Source organism: Colobus angolensis, unplaced genomic scaffold (assembly GCF_000951035.1).
Source record: "Colobus angolensis palliatus isolate OR3802 unplaced genomic scaffold, Cang.pa_1.0 Scaffold40, whole genome shotgun sequence".
NCBI lineage: Eukaryota > Metazoa > Chordata > Mammalia > Primates > Cercopithecidae > Colobus > Colobus angolensis.
The window spans coordinates 5,095,549-5,115,045 of NW_012117377.1; the positions used below are offsets into that span (position 1 = coordinate 5,095,549).

At 36.4% G+C, this 19,497-nt stretch overlaps 1 protein-coding gene across 4 annotated transcripts in view; it reads right to left on the minus strand.

Moving 5' to 3' along the window:
* The window catches only part of CEP170 (centrosomal protein 170kDa), a 130,782-nt gene that overhangs the window by 53,383 nt on the left and 57,902 nt on the right, over positions 1 to 19,497 (minus strand). For 2 of the 4 annotated variants that reach the window (XM_011955707.1, XM_011955706.1), the window contains 3 exons: positions 14,928 to 15,404; positions 10,154 to 10,317; positions 9,674 to 9,967 (listed from right to left, as the gene is read on the minus strand). In XM_011955707.1, the coding sequence (XP_011811097.1) occupies positions 9,674 to 9,967; positions 10,154 to 10,317; positions 14,928 to 15,404 (935 nt within the window). The remainder of the gene's footprint in view (positions 1 to 9,673; positions 9,968 to 10,153; positions 10,318 to 14,927; positions 15,405 to 19,497) is intronic. The other 2 variants (XM_011955709.1, XM_011955708.1) reach the window with 1 other exon arrangement.

The window sequence follows — 19,497 nt, forward strand, 5'->3', positions numbered from 1 at the left end:
CCAGGATGGTCTCGATCTCCTGACCTCGTGATCCGCCCGTCTCGGCCTCCCAAAGTGCTGGGATTACAGGCTTGAGCCACCGCGCCCGGCCCAAGTTTGTCAGTTTCTAATTCTTCCAGAGTAGGATCAAAGGAAGGCAGAATAGGACAGGAGTAGAAAACTTCTTTGTGAACTTGCACTTGCCCGCAGAGCTGTCCGGGCCTGGCAGACGTTTACAGACAACTCGTTCGTACCGGGGGTAGGAGTGGCTTTCACATGTTCTCTCCTACAGTTCCCCTGATCTGAGTAGATACATCTCTATTTGTGGAATGAGCCGTGACCCCTCCCGAATGGCCTCTAGGTTTAGGGTAAGAAGGCAGTACCTCCCCTCCCTATCCCACTCCAACAATCATGAAATAATCTTTTCTTCTGAATACATTTGTGTATTTGGTATTTCACATCCAAAGCTCAGTGGCTACTGTAAACAATTTTAACAACCTGTTACTGAGGAATGGCACTTACTCTCCACAGGCTACTCAGCCAGCCACTGCAGGGGATTACAAAATCTAGATGACGTCTTTGCTTTTGAGGAGCTTAGGTTTAATAAAGGAGCTTATAAAAAGAAGAGGATGCCACCTGAAAGAACCATGCAGGAATATTCTGTAATTAAAACCAAATACCCATAAGAACCAAACGAGATTTTTAGATTTTAGTTTTAAGTTTAAAGAGACTAAACATTCTCTAGATAACAAACTCGTACAATACAAACCAAACCTATGAAAAGTTGGATTCTGATTTTTTTCACTAGCATATTATGATCATAGTCATTATTATTTAAAAGCTCAATCTGTGCAAAGAAAGTCCACAGTGTCCATTTCTGAAATCAGAATGGTGAGGATGGGGGATACAGGGTCAACTTTCGTGGGGATAAATATCCTACCTACTGAATATTTGCAGAGAGGTCAAAATTTACATTTAGTAACATCAGATACAGGAAGCTTGCTGACTGTGACAGAAAACAGAGATCACTGTGAACAAAGAGAAGTGCCATGGGGTAAGATGTAGGCATAGAAATATAGTAATACAACATAGAGCAAAATAATTCAATAGCAATAGTGCTAATTTATTAGCTTAAAAAATATCCAAATCAGTTGGAATTCAGAATTCATCTTCCCACAGAAATGAGAAATATAATGACAGATTAAATACCTCACTTCTACAGTCTTATTTTAAAGTAACAACAGAGTAATAGTATTGCATTAGTATATCAGTCACATCAAGGTGTCCAAGTAGAAATGTAGTCAAGTTTCAACCTCAGATAACCAGAACATCTTTCTCCTCAATGAGCCAATGAGCAAAGACTTCCTGGGTAAGGAGAGCAGGGTCTCTGATAGATCAAACCAACAGTAGAGGTTCCCATGGCCCATGAAACTAATTTGACACATAATTACTTTAAGAATTATGCAGAATTCTAGCCACTAGTGTCAAAGAACTAAATCAGGATGATTTAAGAGGAGAATTTATTTTTGTAACTGACCATGAAAACCTAATTTTACTTTTAAAAAGAAGAATCCCTTAAAATTCAATGGAATAAATTATTCTGAATATTAAACACTGTGATTTTTATCACATATTTGTAATCAACTTTTAAATTTAAAATTCAGACAGAATTATTAGAAGAGCACAGAAAGGGAGTCAGGAGAGACATTTTATCGTTTATCCCGGTACACAAATAAATATATGTACATACACATTCATAGCAGTGTTACGACAGCCAAAGGAAGAAGCAACACAATTATCCATCTGCGGATGAATGGATGAAGAAAATGTGGTTTATGCACACAGTAAGATATTTATTCAGCCATAAAAAGGAATGAGCAGGGCGTGGTGGCTCACGCCTCACTTTGGGAGGTCGAGGCGGGTGGATCACCTGAGGTCAGGAGTTTGAGACCAGCCTGGCCAACATAGCGAAACCCCCTCTCTACTAAAAATACAAAAATTAGCCGGGCATGGTGGCACATGCCTGCAGTCCCAGCTACTAGCAGGGCTGAGACAGGAGAATCGCTTGAACCCGGGAGGTAGAGGTTACAGTGAGCCGAGATCACGCCACTGCACTCTAGCCTGGGCGGCAGAGCGAGACCCTGTCTCAAAAAAAAAAAAAAAAAAAAAAGAATGAAGAGCTGATACAGGTTACAACACATGTGAACCTTGAAAACATTATTCCAGGTGAAAGTAGTCGGTCACAAAAGGCCACATATAGTATGATTCCATTTATATAAAATGTCCAGAATAAGCAAATCCATAGAGACAAAAAGTAGATTAGTGGGTACCAGGAGGCCGGGAGAGGAAGGAATGGGAAAAGGCTGCTTAATGATGATGAGATTTTGTTTTGCAGTGATGAAAATGCCCTGAAATTAAGATAGTGCTGATGGTTGCACGACCTTGTGAATGTACTAAAAGCCACTGAATTGTACACTTTAAATGGCTAAAACAGTCAATTTTATATTATGTGAATTTTATCTCATATTTTCTTTAAATGGGACTCTTTTTTTTTCTTTTTTGGGACAGGGTCTCGCTCTGTTGCCCAGGCTGGTGTGCAGTGGTGTGATCTCAGCTCAGTGCAACCTCCACCTCCCGGGTTCAAGCAATTCTCCTGCCTCAGCCTCCTGAGTAGCGGGGATTACAGGCTCATGCCAGATGCCCTATTTTTTTTGTATTTTTAGTACAGATGGGGTTTCACTGTGTTAGCCAGGATGGTCTTGATCTCCTGACCTTGTGATCTGCCTGCCTCGGCCTCCCAAAGTGCTGGGATTACAGGCGTGAGCCACCGCAACCGGCCTCTATCTTCTTCCTTTGCTCCTCTGTCTGGGTGAAAACACGTTCTTAAATCTTTGTCTTCCCTCTTAACCTAACTTGTGTCCTTGATTCTCCCCATTCCTTAGAAGTCTTCATACATAATCTCTGCCCTCCCATCCCTTCCTACATCTTTCTCAATTTGCTCTTTATTTAATATCTTCAAATTATACCTAGATCTCACCTAATGCCTCTAAAATTAAAATGTCCAATTTCTCTCCTCTTTATGGTTCATTCCCTTGTCATGTATTTCCTCTTATAGTCTCTACAAGCTGGCTGTTCATCAATAATCATATTTCCCTTTCCTTGCCAAGCAGATTTGCCAGCTAGAAGCTGCCAGGTAGGTATTGCTAGGAACTCAAAGGTAAGTCTAGTCTTTTTATCACAGCATCTCCCCCAAATTTATACATTTCTTTTTCTTCTAAGACTATCTATCTATCTATCTATCCATCCATCCATCCATCCATCCATCTTTGCAGCTTTCATACTTAATATTACAAAGCTAAGTTTATAATACATAGAAGGTTTTAAACTAAGTATTTTAACAAGTTATTTTGGAATCAAGATATAAACTAGTTTCAGAATATAAAAATGCAGAAAAATTTCTTTGTGGGGGCCTGGTTGGATTTAATCAATCTATAAGTTCATTGAAATAAATTGGCCAATATACAATGAATCATATACAAATGCCAACAAATGAAAAAGCAGGTCACACATTTTTCTTTCTCATTCATTCACATTCAAAAGATATTTATTGAGTGTCTATTACATGCCAGACACTGCTCTAGACACAAGGGATACAGATGCGAACAAGACAAATAACATCATCTTAGAGGGGACAAACAGAAAACAAACCAGATGGAAGTGAGTTCCATAAAGAAAACAGAACACGGTAATCTGATGGAGAGATATAAGAAGTGAATGATGGAGCTACTTTAAATAGAGTGGTGAGTAAAAGCCACGTCAAAGTGAATTATGAGATGAGTATAGAGTTTCCATTTTACAAGACAAAAAATTACAGAGATGGATGGTGGTGATGGTTGTGCAACATCATAAATGTATTTAATAACACTAAACTCTACACTTAAAAATTGTTAAGATGATAAATTTCATGTTATATATATTTTCCACAATAAAAAGATGGAAGGAATAAATAAAATGAATTATGAGAAGCTAGGCATGCCAAAAACACAAGGAAGAATTTATTAGATTGAGGGCACAGTAAGTGGAAAGTTCCTCAAAGAGGAAAATAAATAGAATTTCCTACAATAAGAGAGAAAGGAAAATGAGGGCAAACCTATTATGTTAGGCCTGTGACTGAATAAAAGGTGAGGGTTCCCTCGTGAAGCTTTGGAAATTAACATCGCAGGAGAGGGTTTCTTATACCTAGGAAGGAGGCCGCAGAGGTGAAGAAGGGTTGAGGAGAATTGATTAGAGAAACCAAAAGTAAACTCTCCTGGTAGAAATTAAAAAGGAAAAGCTCTCAATATAGAAAAAATTGCTCAGTCAAAAATAAAAATGCTGACTCTTTTATCAAAGTCTTCTCCTATTGTCCAAGGCTCTTATTTGATCTTCTACTCCTTGAGTTCCCATGCACATCTAATTTTCTATTTGAGTGGACTTTGGACCTCCTGCCTTCCTCTGAGTTCTATGTAGCACTGTCTACATAGATTTTGATTCTAGTTTATCATCATTTCCCTGGCTCTTACTGGGATCTCATCTTAAATCTTGCTGTGACTTTCAGGGTTTGGAATATTTTCCCAGGGTCCGGGTCCTCAGCACCGACTTTCTTGAGCTGTTTGACTCACTTCTGTAAATGTTCTTCCTCCTGTGTTTCTAGTTTTGTTACAGGTCTCCTGGCTCTAGATTCTTCCCTACCAACGGTTGCCTATAGAACCAGCAGTGACCAGGCCCTATGAGGGAAGAAAAGACGCTAATAAGAGGCTTTGTGGGGGGGATATATTGACACAATGAACAAGAATCAAAACTCAGGGCAAGAGAAGTATCTGGCAGAGTTGTCTATGGTATGATATTTATGAGAAGAAATATTTCTTTTAAGAGGATAGTTCCTCAAGCCCTCCACAATGATCAAGATTTTTTCTTGTTCATTTAACGTTTAGCTTTCTGTTCTTACCGCAAGTTTCTCCTATTTAGCTTAGGAGGCTAGGAAGTAACCCGGACAAGGTCCTCCTCTTGCCTCAGTGGTTATCTCTTTTGATGCAAGAGTGGAGAGAAGAAACTGGTACTGTGATGCGAAGGTAGTTATCAGAGCAGCCAAAGGAGAGAGGGTTGGGAGAGATATTACTACTATGAGAGATAAATGCCTTTAGGCAGTCAACAGCACTTTCTTATAGTGTATTTCCATGTAAACTTAGATGTAAAATTTAAGAGGTCTTTATCAATATCAGGTATTTGTGTTAACATTTTAAAGGTGAATTTGATGACATGCATAAAATAAGGTGATCTATTGACAGAGACAGCCCCAAAATACAAACCCAAATGCTGTAATCTCATAACCTGGGGACAGAAAAAGAGGGTAGCCCACTATCTTTTAACTACTACCAGCGCAGAAAAATAAGGAGACAGCAGTTTAACTTGGTCATCTCTTTAAAGAAATCCTATTTTAATGTAACGCAACTCTTCCCAGGGTAAGATGCAAATACATGGTTTGCTTATCTTCTTTAGACCAAGAATGACAATGTATTTTGGAGAAAAACTGAAAAGGCATATTCTGTGTTCATCATAGTTAACATCATTGTATCATGTGATGCTGTTGCTTACTGGCTTCTCTTCACTCTGCTTTTGATTCCAAGGTGCTACGTATTCCTTTGGTTTTCTCTTATTCCTGTTTGATACTTTCCAGTTTCCTTTGTTCACTTTTCTCCTTTGTCCATCAATGTTGGTGTTGCTGAGATTCTCATACTTTAGTTCCTCTCACCCTACACATTTTCTCTGATTGATCTCATCTCTTATTTTGTACTCAATTACTGCTATGGTTTGGATGTGGTTTGTCCTCACCAAAACTCATGTAGAAGTTTAACTGAAAGTGTGACAGCGTTGGGAGGTGAGGCCTAGTGGGAGGTGTTTGTGTCAAAGAGGCAGATCTCTCATGAACATATTAATGCTGTCTTGTGAGTTCCTGTTCTCATGCGAATGGATTTGTTCCCTTCAGAGTAGACTGCTATAAAGTGAGGCAGCCCCTCTTGTTTTGCCTTTTTGTGTATGTCCACTTCCCCTCTGACTTTCTCTACCATGTTTTGACCCAGCATGTAGCCCTTAACATAAGCCAGCCATATATGCAGCTATGCTCTAGAATTTTCCAGCCTGTAGAATTGTGAGCTAAATAAACCTCTTTTCTTTATAAGCTACCCAGTTTCAGATATAGTAACACAAAACATACTAAGACAGCTGCCCTCTATTGTCTAATAATTCTCAGATTCCAAGATCTGGGCTATTTTTAGCCCAGACCTCTTACCTAAGATCTAGACATTAGCTGATTGACTACTGGACATGACAGCAGCTTTTAGATTGCATTCTGTGCTTCTGGCATTTCCAGTGTTCAATCCATACTTCACATTTCTGACAGTGACTTGACCATATCATTGCCCTACTTAAATGTTTTCAACGGTTCCCCACTGCGTTCGGCATTAAAGTCCTTAGTATGATATGTAAGGAACTTCAATATCAAGTCCAATCTCATCTCTTCAAAAGTAACTTGGTCCTCTGAACAAGTCATGTGTGCTCCTGTGCTTTCGAATAGGCTGTTCCATATTTCTGGAAAACTCTACCTAGCATGCCTGTTATGGGATTAATTACGTATGTTTCACCACTAGCTCAGTTGGCAATATTTATTGAGGACATTTTATATGCTGGCACTAGGTTCCTACAGTGATGGAGTTTACATTTGTTTGTGTCTCTCTCCAATGGGAGTGGGGAGGCGAATGAATAAACAGTGAACTAGTGAAGCAGTAATAAAGCTTATGATTAAAATGAAACAAGTGGATGACAGTGACTACTTTTTTTTTTTTTCCACTGGATGACTAAAGACTTCTCTGAGGAAGGAATGTTCTCTGAGGAAGACCCGAGATCTCTTGGAAGCTACTGGTAGCTTTCCTCCAACAACTTTATTTTTAAAGTCTTGGTTTTCGTCTGTGTATATCTATTCCAGTACACAGTCATTTCTTGAGGAAAAGAGCTCAGTCTTTTCATTATGAATCACCCTTTCCTAGACACAAAGCCTGGCACATAGTTAATGGTGAATTAAAGTTGCTAAATAAACAAATCAATGAAATAGAACACATCTCAAATGATGACGTGAAAAAGAAGAGCTAGATCACATGAATGTTTCCAGGACAAAAGAACATTTAAATTCAGACAAATAACAGCTGATGGCCCCAACTTCTATCCCACACACCCAGACTCCAAAATGGAGAAACTGGATGACAACACTCGTCCAAGCAACTTGATATGATGCCTGCATCTACTCCTATCCTCCCGAAGAACTTTTTCTGCCTTCCTTCTGGCTATTGTCGGTCTTTGTTTTCTTCATACCCACAGGTTACTTCATCTAACTCAGACATATGATTCCTGGTTCTACGCTTTTGTTTTCCCAGAGCCTGACTTTAATTAGCCCGAATTTGGCTTTGAGCTTTATGTGGATTCAAGCTAATGGAATCTTTGCTCTTTTTCTTTGGTAGTCACAAGATAATGTGGTGAGCTTTGTTCTTCCCAGCAATATGGTCTCAGCTTCATTTTCTGGTTTATACAAACTAAGAAAGTCTTTGAACTATGTACCTGAGCACCTACTATCGTTACTCCTTTAAATGACTCCTGCTCTAAAGCCTTGGGTTTCTCTATCCATAGTGAGACCATATAATTTGCTGTCAAAATGGTCACTGAGAATAAAAAATGATGCTTATGACAATTGTAGGCAACAGGTGTAAACCAGGTTTTGTGGCCACCCTCTCTATCCAGCAGTTTCCAAAGAGTTTCATTTGCTTACAGTGACTTCTTTCTTGGCTTTCTGCTATCCTGGTCAAGCTAGCCCCTCACACTGTCACTTCCCCTGTGGTTTTATATTTGACTCTTTCAGTGCTGAAAGAACATTCTGGGATTTGTTAATACTTGATGTAGAGATTCAAATGTGGAAACTCCTAATAACAGTAATGATAAAGTAACACTTATAAAGTAATATAATAAGATAGGTATTGTGATAAGCCTTTTATGTTTTATTGAATTCTTTTTATAATCTAGTGATACCTCTTCTGTTTCAGAGATAAAAGAAATTGAGGCTTAAAGAGGTTACTTTACCCAAGGGCACACACTACCACATACAAAGTTTATATTTAATCCCAGATCTGTCTGCTTACAAGTGTTCATGTTCTTAAATTGCACGCTCTCTCTCTCTCTATCTATATATATAATCCTTCACTGCAAAATAATCTTTGAATGGGAAAACATCAGCCATTATGATCAGTTATTAAGAAACATTAGATGTTTCTTATACACTATACTTTTCTTATTAACAACTATAATATTGCTCACCTATTTCCCAGACAATGGGTCTCCAAAAGTTCGGAGTTGAGCAGCCCAGTGGTAAACTTTAAGCATGTACTCCACAATAAATGTATGCTTAGAAATTATACATACTCTTTTACAGTATAGTAAGAGATTTTATACACTATAGGATACAACCCAAAATAAAAATTTTAAATATGAAAATAAAAGTAAACATAAGGTCTAATATTTTTCCTGCATCCCAAAGGGTTATCTTATCTTGCCCTCCTCCCTGAGAGGCCATTCCAGAAACTTACCATCTAAATAAGTGCATCTCAAATGTGAATGTGTATGTTAGTCAACTGGAGATCTCATTTCTAACGTAGATTTTGACTTGGTATATATAGGATGGGCCTGAGAAACTGCATTTCTAACAAGCTTTCAGGTAATATTTATGCTGCTATCCCATGGAGCAGATTTGAGTAACAAGAATTCAAACAAAAGATTAATGTTAAGCCAAACGGATACTGCTGTTTTTCAAGAGGTAATATCAGGTTGGTGCAAAAGTCACTGCAGTTTCTGCCATTGAAAGTGATGGCAAAAACCGCAGTGACTTTTGCAACTACCTTGATAGCTGATTCTAAAGTCAACCTTTCACGAGCACTGGCAAAACTGAGAAAAATTACTTTTTAAACCATGCAACAATCCTTACACATGCTAACCAGTAATATCAAAGAACATACTTGAAATGTAGATAACCATCATGACTGGGCATATACTTGGCTAAACCAGTAAACTAAATCATAAACAACTGATTTTGTTTTCATATACTTCTATCACCAGTGACAGCAGTGAATACAAATTAAGAAAAAATACAGATGAAGAACAAAGCTAAAATATGTATTTTCATCTGCTTCCAACATGAAATCAGTAGGCGGGAAATCTGTGGTTAACTATCATTGGCTAATATCTCCATTCATGTTAACGGAGTTACAGCAATGTTTGTTGGTTGGTTGCTTCTTTTTATTTTTCAAATAAATGCAAAGCAAGAATGTCCAAAGCATAATATTTTTAAAACCTATCTTTAATTTACACAAATTTAAAAGGTCCAAACCTGTTAAATGTACAGAGCTTTATGTATGAAACTCAGGCAAATGCAGAGTATCAGCAAATAAAATCACAAAGCATGCTGGTCTTACTGTTAGTCTTGCAGTTCCCTAACAAAACCCTAAAATTCACAAACCGCCGACTGCATGACAACATCTCACGCTGACTCTCCAATAATTTCCACCAGTCAAATACACCACACAACGACTAAGATCACACTCAAATTTCAGTTATTTACCTTGTCAATCATTTTTCTTGCTTCCACTTCCTCACTGTTGGGATTCTCTAACTCAATGGTATAAGTACCCTTGTCACTTTGGTCATCATCATTATCCTTTTCAGAAGTAGCAGAAGTTGCTTGATTTTTTAACATTTTATCCATCTCCTGGCTCGGTCTGTGCCCAAGACTCCCTGAACTTCTTAACAATGCAGTTGGTAGGAAGGGTATTGACACCGCTGGCTCCTCTGATTTCTGTTTTAACAATTTCCCATGTGGAACACCATGCCCCCCTCTGTGATGCGCAGAGCTAGTCTGTAAAGACAAAGAAACCACTTTGGCATCTGCTGTTGGAGATTTTGCTTTCTCAAGTTTTGTATGTGGTGGTGAATATGTAGTTTCCTGACACAAGATTCCCGCACTTTGAGTAAAAGAATATGACCTTCTTTTTCTGGGATTGTCTTCATCAAAGAATGCAATCATAAAAGCAGTTTGACTTACAACAGCTTGGTCTTGATGCTTTTCAGTAGCCTGGACCTTCTGTAGCTTTTTGTGTTCTGAATGGTGGCGTCTTAAGTGTTCCTCAAGAGTTGCACGTTTGCTACAGCGCCTGTGAGCCCCAGCATTCTCTGAATCACTCTGCGTACCATCATCATGTTTATTTCCTGGATACAAAAAGAAACCACACAATAGAGAAGGAAAAAATCCCATGTAGAAATTTAGAAGCATATACAAAAGTGCTATTTGTTTTGCTCCCCTCCTCCTTTTCAATCCAAAGTCATATGTTCTCTTCAGTAACAGGCTCTGCAAACTTGCTCAATTGCAATGGTTACATTCAAATTTTATCAACTAACAATGAGGTCCTTTATAAATGACTGAATAGGATCGCCTTTCTTTCTGCAAATTTTAACTTTATAATGTTTCATCAATGTCTTAATAGATAATCGATGCTCTATTTCTGTGATATTTGTATTCCTAACATCAATAAACATTAATTCTGCCTTCAAATTATACACACTATTTAGCAATAAAAAATTTGACTCTAGCATTAGAGATGAAAAAAGACAAGAAAAAGGGTAATGTCACTGAAATGCTTACTGTTACACAGAAAATGAGAACACAAGTATCGTAAAAATGTGATGAATCTTAAGCTTCACTGATGTTCAATACTTTCAGAAGCTCAGCATATTTTTTCCTTTTTATTAAAAAGATTCAAATTTGTAGTCCCCAATAATTATTGCACAATTTTTTCCAAATATCTTTCCAGTTATGAGAATTTTTGAAAACTACATTTGCATTAGAAACTCCAGTGGCTTCAAAGAGTTAAATAAAGCATGCTGAGAGGTCTATCAATGCAAAGGGTCATCTATGAAATCTCCACCTAGACCTAAGGACCCACTGGGCAAACAGCATGGTGCTAAATATTACCAGATATCTTCCCCATGAAGCATATCAGGTTAGAATATATTTGAATTTTGAAAGATCACCTCTTTAAAAAAGGTTGTTCTATTTTAGGGCAAGTAAAAGCCACTAAATAGTTAGCCTTCATGGTTCTGTTAGGTTTTGGATGTGATGACACAAAAATTAATTTTTTTCTGATTTAAAATTCTCATTACCTAAATAATAAGTATATGATAAAAATAATCAAATGATATTGTATTATTATAGCACAAAATTATTAGAAAGTCAAGAGTTATTCTATGCATGTTTTAAATGGAATCACAAATCAGAGCTTAAATTAATTTTAAGCTTCTTTAGCTATAAATGAATTTAGTCAACAAGATACATTCTAATGCTTCCAGGACTAAATCTGATTTTTACATTTACCTGGGCTACAAATTTTAATGTGAACACCCACTGAATAATATGGTTCCAAACAAAATAATGATCAGACTTGAAAGACCTGGGGGGTGGGAGAAGCAAACAACCTATGTCTAGGGAAAAAGTTGAGTGTTAATGTTTCTAGGTTGTTCCTAATGAATTCAGAGATTACTAACTGGTCCCAATGATTTAGCACAGAAGCACTAGTTATAAAAATGTGGTGCATAAAAGGAATGAGAAGACACAGAAGAGAGAACTGCAGAACACACAGCAAAGGGTCACGTATTGGAAAAGTAACAGGCAAGGGAAACAAAGGGAGTAAGATCAAAAGGAAGATGTGGAGATCACGTCTATCAAAGTAATAGTGATTAATACTATAAAAATCATATATGACAACAAATCTGAAGATCTTTCTTCAAATTTTTGACTATTCAAAATGCAATCTGAAAAGAAAAAATGGGATTAATTAATGAAATCCCTGCCTCAGGTAATTAAGCTAGGAATAACAGCTGATGAAGGGCAAGCCCAAACAAACTCACTAGTTCAAATATAGACTTCATTAAAAACACTGGATTTTACAACCTATTTCATGGTTGTATTGGCTCTATTGAAAAGGAATCCAGTTTCTTTTTTTTTTGAGACGGAGTCTCACTCTGTCACCCAGGCTGGAGTGCAGTGGATGGATCTCAGCTCACTGCAAGCTCCGCCTCCCGGGTTCACGCCATTCTCCTGCCTCAGCCTCCCGAGTAGCTGGGACCACAGGCGCCGCCACCTCGCCTGGCTAGTTTTTTGTATTTTTTTAGTAGAGACGGGGTTTCGCCGGGTTAGCCAGGATAGTCTCCATCTCCTGACCTCGTGATCCGCCCGTCTTGGGCCTCCCAAAGTGCTGGGATTACAGGCTTGAGCCACCGCGCCTGGCCAAGGAATCCAGTTTCTAAGAGCTGAAGATAACTAAACTCCAATATTCGCTGCACCATAAGAACAAAGAATAGATCCTGCACATACTGAACAATCTTAATGAAAATACCATCTTCACAGAATTTAATTCTGATTCTAATACATAAAATTTGGCACTTAGTGGTGTCAGGCCCTTTCAAATATCTTTCCTATAACTTGTAGTTCAAAACTTTTCTTATAAATTAGTCATTTTCTTTTTTGGAAAATTACCATGCCCTCTTATATTTTGTTGGTGTTATACAAGTCAACATCTCATCGCAGCTGCAATTTTCTGTTTCTACTCAATAAAAAGGTCACTAGGAAATAGTCCTCACCAAGTTCTTTTCTTTCCTTTGCTTATCATTAGCCATGCCAAAGTATGTTGAAGTCCTTTTAATATTTTTAGGGTAGGTTAGCTATAACAAGTTAGTGGTGTGGCCAAAAGAAGTGGCAACTCTCCTAAAGGGTCAAAGTGTATGGGCTTTATTTTCCTCACTGTCCCAAAGCCCCTGCACTTTACTCTTGTAGGAGCAAAGTTTTTGTTTTAGTTTTGTTTTGCCTACTTTCAATTCTTTGATCTAAACAGTTGCCGAAAATCTAATTTTTGTAAAATTTTTATTATTTGCTATAATTACATTTATTTAGAGTCTGACTATATACTTTTTTATATCCTAAATCATGGAAAATTGTTATCTAATGATGGAAGCTCTGACTTTTGGAGAAAGTCACATGTCATTTATACACATGTCCAGAAAAGTAAAAGGAATCTATCTTGGATCAAAAATGCGTTATATTCACAAAAACACTACCTTGAATGGCTTGTAAAATGGTCTGAAGGCAAATCTAAAAGAAGAGTTCTCACACTGCCACCATACTGGAATATATGTCTACCTATAAATCAACTTTGAAGGACAACAGTAATATGATTACATAATTTCTAGTAAGGGCTTAAAATATCTAATCATTAAAATACAGATACAGTATACATGTGGACATTAATCCTTCTATTTGGAATTAGGCCCACAAATGGCTCTTGTGAGGAGAGAATGTTTTAAAATAATGGCTTAAACATAATAGCCAATACAGAAAAAAGTTATAATGACTAAAATAAGTTATAATATAAATGGGTTTAATAAAGATATTTTTAAAATGATTATCTTTTAAAAGGATATTTTACCTCAGTTTTTGTTTATTAAGAGTGGTTTTAAAAAGTCTTAAGTTATTTCTAAATTCTCAAGGTTCAGCCACCTCTTATTCTGTACTAGGATATCAATATTATTTATCCATTTCATATAAACATCCTATTTATTTGTGACTATTAACCTATATAAATATAAATAAAATGTCTCAATTATGTATTGTCTAGAAGTAAAAGGTGACAGTCATGTCTCAAAAACACATATGCCAGGTAACTGCTGATAACTATAATTAAATATTGTAATAGGCTCCAACAAATAATTAGGTAATCACATCATCTCACTGTCCTGAAATGTCTTAGAAGCAAATCAGAAATAAGTATACAAACACTATTTCTTCATTACTTGATCAGAATGCCAGGACATAAGATACAGATTAAATCAGGGCCAGTCTTGTCATTGACAGAGAAATCACCCATTACTCATTCAAATTAGTACCTATCCCATGCTCGAGTACTAGATGAAATGTTAGGAGTACAAAAATTCCTAATGTAGTAACGGAATGCTCAGATAAACATGTAACCACAATTTGTTCTAAATCATTTTCCTTATAAATAGCTTATTAAATAAAAGTAAGACAGAGTAACATAAATCTATATTCAATTAATTCTAAAATAAACTTAATTGGCAAAACCAATGAGAAAAAACTGATCAGCTGATACATCAATGCACAAACATCAAATTTTACCAATTTTGGCTAAGTTCTGTACAAACAAAGTATATATAACTATTTCAAAAATGAACATTCAACACTAATGTTCAGAAAGTCCTAACATTAAAAAAAAATTTAAACTTAATTAATAGATCCTACCAAATATTTCTAAACCAAAAATCTTTGTTTTATGAGTAACCACTGAGAATACTTTGAAGCACTCCTATCAATGATGTGACTGTATTATACAAGTGGAACATTTGGCTCATACCAAAATGTCTTTCAGAATCTAGGTATTGATGATAATAGAGAACAGAATTGAATACAGCTTTTCCTTAAATCAAGAAAATGATGGAACTCATCTGCTAGGGAATTCTACTGGTGAACTTATAAATTTTGTATTTCTAGAAGAAAAAGAAACATGTTTTTCAGCATAAATATAAGTTCATAAAACCAATCTGGTTTTGTCAAGAAAATGAAGAAAGACTAATTTGAGCGAGGAAGTTGGACACGGGTAGTGTGGCTTCCTGTTGAGTTTTAAAATTAAATATAACCTTTGAAAAAAGCAGAATGTCTTCTACCATGTAAGTATCTACTAGTAATATAGTAACTGAAGACTGGATTTTCTTTATCATAAAACAAGAAGTTCTGAATGATCAAATCACTTTACCTTTCAACCTTTTCAAGTACACTGGAACATCACTTTTAATGCTTTTAGAATCCTCTTCTGTTCTTTCCCATAGCATTTGAGGAGGGTTGTTTTGTGCTAGCCAGTCAGCGACTTTGTTTTCGGGTGCCATCATTCCTGTTTGAATCCCTGGCAAGTCTTGAGTTCCAGGAGAAGACTTCTTGGACTTGTGGCGCTGATCAGAAGTAAACTTTGTCACATGGTCTCTAATAGTTACCTTCCCTGGGGTACTGTCATCAAATTCAATGGTAAATGAAGCATGCCCTGCACCTGTTATATGGGAACTTGGTGTGTCTTTTGTTGGGATTTCATGAATAGTGCTTTCTGTTATTTGTGATGGTTGCTGGAATTCTTTTGTAGGGATTTCAAAATAACTTGGTTCCCTACAGAAAGGAAAAAGTACTTCTTCATTTGCAGCTGCAGATTGTTCCTCAACTTGCTTGGCATCTATGCTGCACCCTAATGAGAAAAATAAGAGAAAATTCAAAATATTTGATTGCTGGCACTTGAAGGAGTCTGGTAATGGCCATGTGTACTACTCCGTGAGAACCAGAAGGCAGATCATAGTCAGGATGAAAACCAATGGCATTTATATCACAGAACAAATGTCATAGAGAAAAAAGAATCTGGATTATAAACATGCTATTTGATTACCAACAGGGGATGCAAGATAAGCAGCAGCAATGGCAAATGAGAGCAAAGCAGGTAAGAAATGGATCTTGCATGGCTAAGTCCATAGTTTTTCCCACTTGGGTCTAGAATTCATTAAGGTCCAAAAGAATTAAAATAAAATGTAGATGGAGATGCATGTTCAATGTACATATAAAAAGTGACAGAAAAACCATGAACTTCCTTCTCAAGTCACCAAGATGAGATATCTGAAACATATATGAACACATGTAGTGCTCCAAAGGAGAACAGGTGCTCAAATGAGAATACAGACATGAAGTAAACATGTAAGTGATCTTCTGGAAGTAATGATTCCACTTACCATTCTTCACCACTACACTCAGAAACATTACTTTCAGAATGACAAAGATATTGCTGAAGCGCGATCCTTGCGAGAAGATATAAACTTTTTATAAAGACTAAAACATGTGGTTTGCAATCCAAGCAGCAGTGTGAAAGAAATAAGGTTAAAATGGGAAATTCAGTTTCCAGACAACGACTCTGGAAGAAAATCAGTTTACTTTTCTACACAGCAGAATATGCAAAAGTGTCAAAAATTCTTGGAGGAAAGCTGAATTGTAAACCTCAGATTAACAGTAGTTGGCAGAAGGAGCAAGCAACTCTGGAACACTATCACTACTCTTCTGTCGCCTCAGAGTCTAATACAACAGTCTAAAAACAGATGCATTTATGAATAAAATACATGAATAAAATGCATTTATGAATAAATGAAAATGACAACTAAAATGTTTTTGGCATGTTATTAGGTAGTGCAAATGCAAAAGAAAAAATTTAAAGACGATATTGTCCTGTTGTTGAAGAAGCAAAGCATGTCCATTATCGAAAATAAACTCTGCTTTTAAACAGATTAATAATCATTTACAGACAATTTATTAGGAAAACAAGGCAATACAGGGAGACTAGGTTGTTTCCAAACATTTTCTAATTAAGTGAAGCATTTGATCTTTTGAAACATCTTTTCAAAGATTGCATTTTAGTGAGATCTGTCAGGTACTATAATTGGTTTCTTGACAGCAGTCTGAAGATGAAATAATAAAAAACCTGACTGCGTTTAGGTTACAGAAGAATGATATAGTAACATCCCTTTCGTAATCAAATGTGTGGGGTAGGGTACTGAAGACAACAAACTCCATTTTCACAATAAATATAATAAGAATAAAGTGTCAAAAAAATCTAAACAGAAGGCAAGGAGAACATGTAATATGAAATAATATATTTTAATTTTCACTGTAAAAAATTATCCCTTTTAAAATCTACTCAGTTTTCCTATCACTGAACACGAAAGAATAGTATTGGAAAAACTCTACATTATCAGAGAAATAATCATACATTTATATGACATGACCTACAGTTTTAAAAAAGTTTGAGGCCGGGCACGGTGGCTCACGCTTGTAATCCCAGCACTTTGGGAGGCTGAGGCGGGCGGATCACAAGGTCAGGAGATCGAGACCACGGTGAAACCCCGTCTCTACTAAAAATACAAAAAATTAGCCGGGCGCAGTGGCGGGCGCCTGTAGTCCCAGCTACAAGGGAGGCTGAGGCAGGAGAATGGCGTGAACCCAGGAGGCGGAGGTTGCAGTGAGCCGAGATAGCGCCACTGCACTCCAGCCTGGTGGACAGAGTGAGACTCCGTCTCAAAAAAAAAAAAAAAAAAAAGTTTGATTAAATAAAGGGTTAATTTATCTTTTTCTTAAAAATAAAATGTTCAGCTGGACTTTTGAGCGTTTACTCTGAAGTCATGTTAGTTAAAATTTCCATTAGAATAAAATATTAATTACTCCTCATATATTAATAGTTCATTTATGTTATTTTTCTATTTTTTCAGACAGTGATTTTTTTTTTTTACTATGTACAATGTATTGTACTTGATCAAGTCCACACAGTACAACTTCTTCATAAACCTGTCCTCTCTCCCTCCCCCCATACAGATATATACATACAGTTTGTTTTTGCTTTGCTCATCCTTCAGGTGACAGAACAATGTCAAGATGGTAGTTTCTAATATCACCACACAGAGAGCCAAGTCAAACTGATCCACTACACAGAGAGCCAAATAAAATTGATGTGGCTCAGCTATGAAGCAAGTAATACAAAAAAGCTGGCCAGGGATATAGCACTTATCAACCACTTGTTGCTTATGATTCAAAGGAATATTATCTCAATTTTCCTCCCTTGCAAAAAAAGTTCACAGGCTAATATTGACATGTTTCAACATGTTTCATGCATTAAGACAGCTGAGATCAACAACTGCACTGCACTGTTTTGGAGGTTACCATTCCCAAGTTAGTACTACTTCACACTCGCATTTACTCAAAGCTAGAAACTTGAGACTTACACAAGTTAATAACTAATTCATCTGGAAATCAAGTACCTAACCATGTCAAGTAGCACAACAGAGTGGAAAGGCAGCATGTTATGATCTGATGATCATAACCAGGCAGCCTGGTTTCGTGCAAAGCCCAGACAAGATCTGAAATCAGATAAATCTTTAATCAGTCTGTAATCCTCATTTTCCTCATCATAAAGTGAGAAAACAGTATCTTCCCATAAGATTGTTGCGAAGATTTAGTGAGATGAGTATTAAGTGAGATCATGTAAGTTACCCAGAACAAAGCAGGTATGCAAATAAATGCTTCTCCCTCAACCTTCAAAAACAGCTGAGAATCAGGAAGACAAAAAGCTAATACCAAAATCTAACTTTAAAAAACCCAAGACAGATATGACAATGTCTATCCTTAAGTATTCATAAACTTTACTAACAGTTAAGACCTTCACTGAGAGATTTTTATTATTTACTCAGATCACATGTAGCAAATCTTGGGCAGGGTACAAAAAGTGAGGATTAAGGACAGACAGACTGCACCAAGTGGTGGAGATAAGATGAAAAACAACAGCAGACAAATGGCCCCAAAAACATGGTAGTCCAGTACCATTCAGTATATAGGGCAAACAGGCTGACATACTACAGTCTCCTGAGGACATTATTGTAAGGCAAGGTCAGTATTATTGTATTACTAATATAATTGATTATTGATACCAATATTGATATTGCTCTTGATATATATGAATAATAATAGTGATACTGATATTGATGATTAATGATGATTCTGAGTCATAAGAAAAAGTTTTAAATTATACTGAACCTTCTCTGCTTAAGAAGGTGGTAACATGGGTAATGAATTTAATAGAAACTTAGGAAATGGTGAAACTTTAAAAAAACTATCAACTGTAAAAGTAAAGTTCAATTATCTGGAAAATTCATTATGTGGAAGGACTCATTTCCCTAAAGATGATAAAAACAGATGAAGTGTGGTCCAACTACACTTGAGAAGTACCTAATAGAAAAACTACGAGGAGTCTTCTCATCAACACAGAAAAATAAAACACCTTTCCTCCCTCAGAACACTAACAGAACATATTCTGGAATTTAGAAATTTAACATTCATCTATCTTCAAAACTCATTTTGTTATACCAAATTAAACTAAATAATATAGTAAATACTTGTTTAGACTAATATTATATTATTAATCTCAATTACTACATTTAAAAAATTATTTAATGACTATGCTGTAATTAATTCCATATATCTACATCAGAAAAGCAATTGGTGATAATCTGCTTATGTTCTTAAGGTACTTTATGACTGTGTTACCTTAACACAATGTATTATAAGGGATACTTATACTTCATCCAGAATAAATGTTCATTTCATTCTTCTGTACTAAATTCAATGAAATATTAAACTTATTTGAGATGACAAGAACTATAATTATAACAGCTCATTCTGCTTAAGACATCCACCCAACCTAGTCTGTTCAAGTATGTCAAATTAAGACCTGAGAAGCTCCTTTTGCTTAAAAG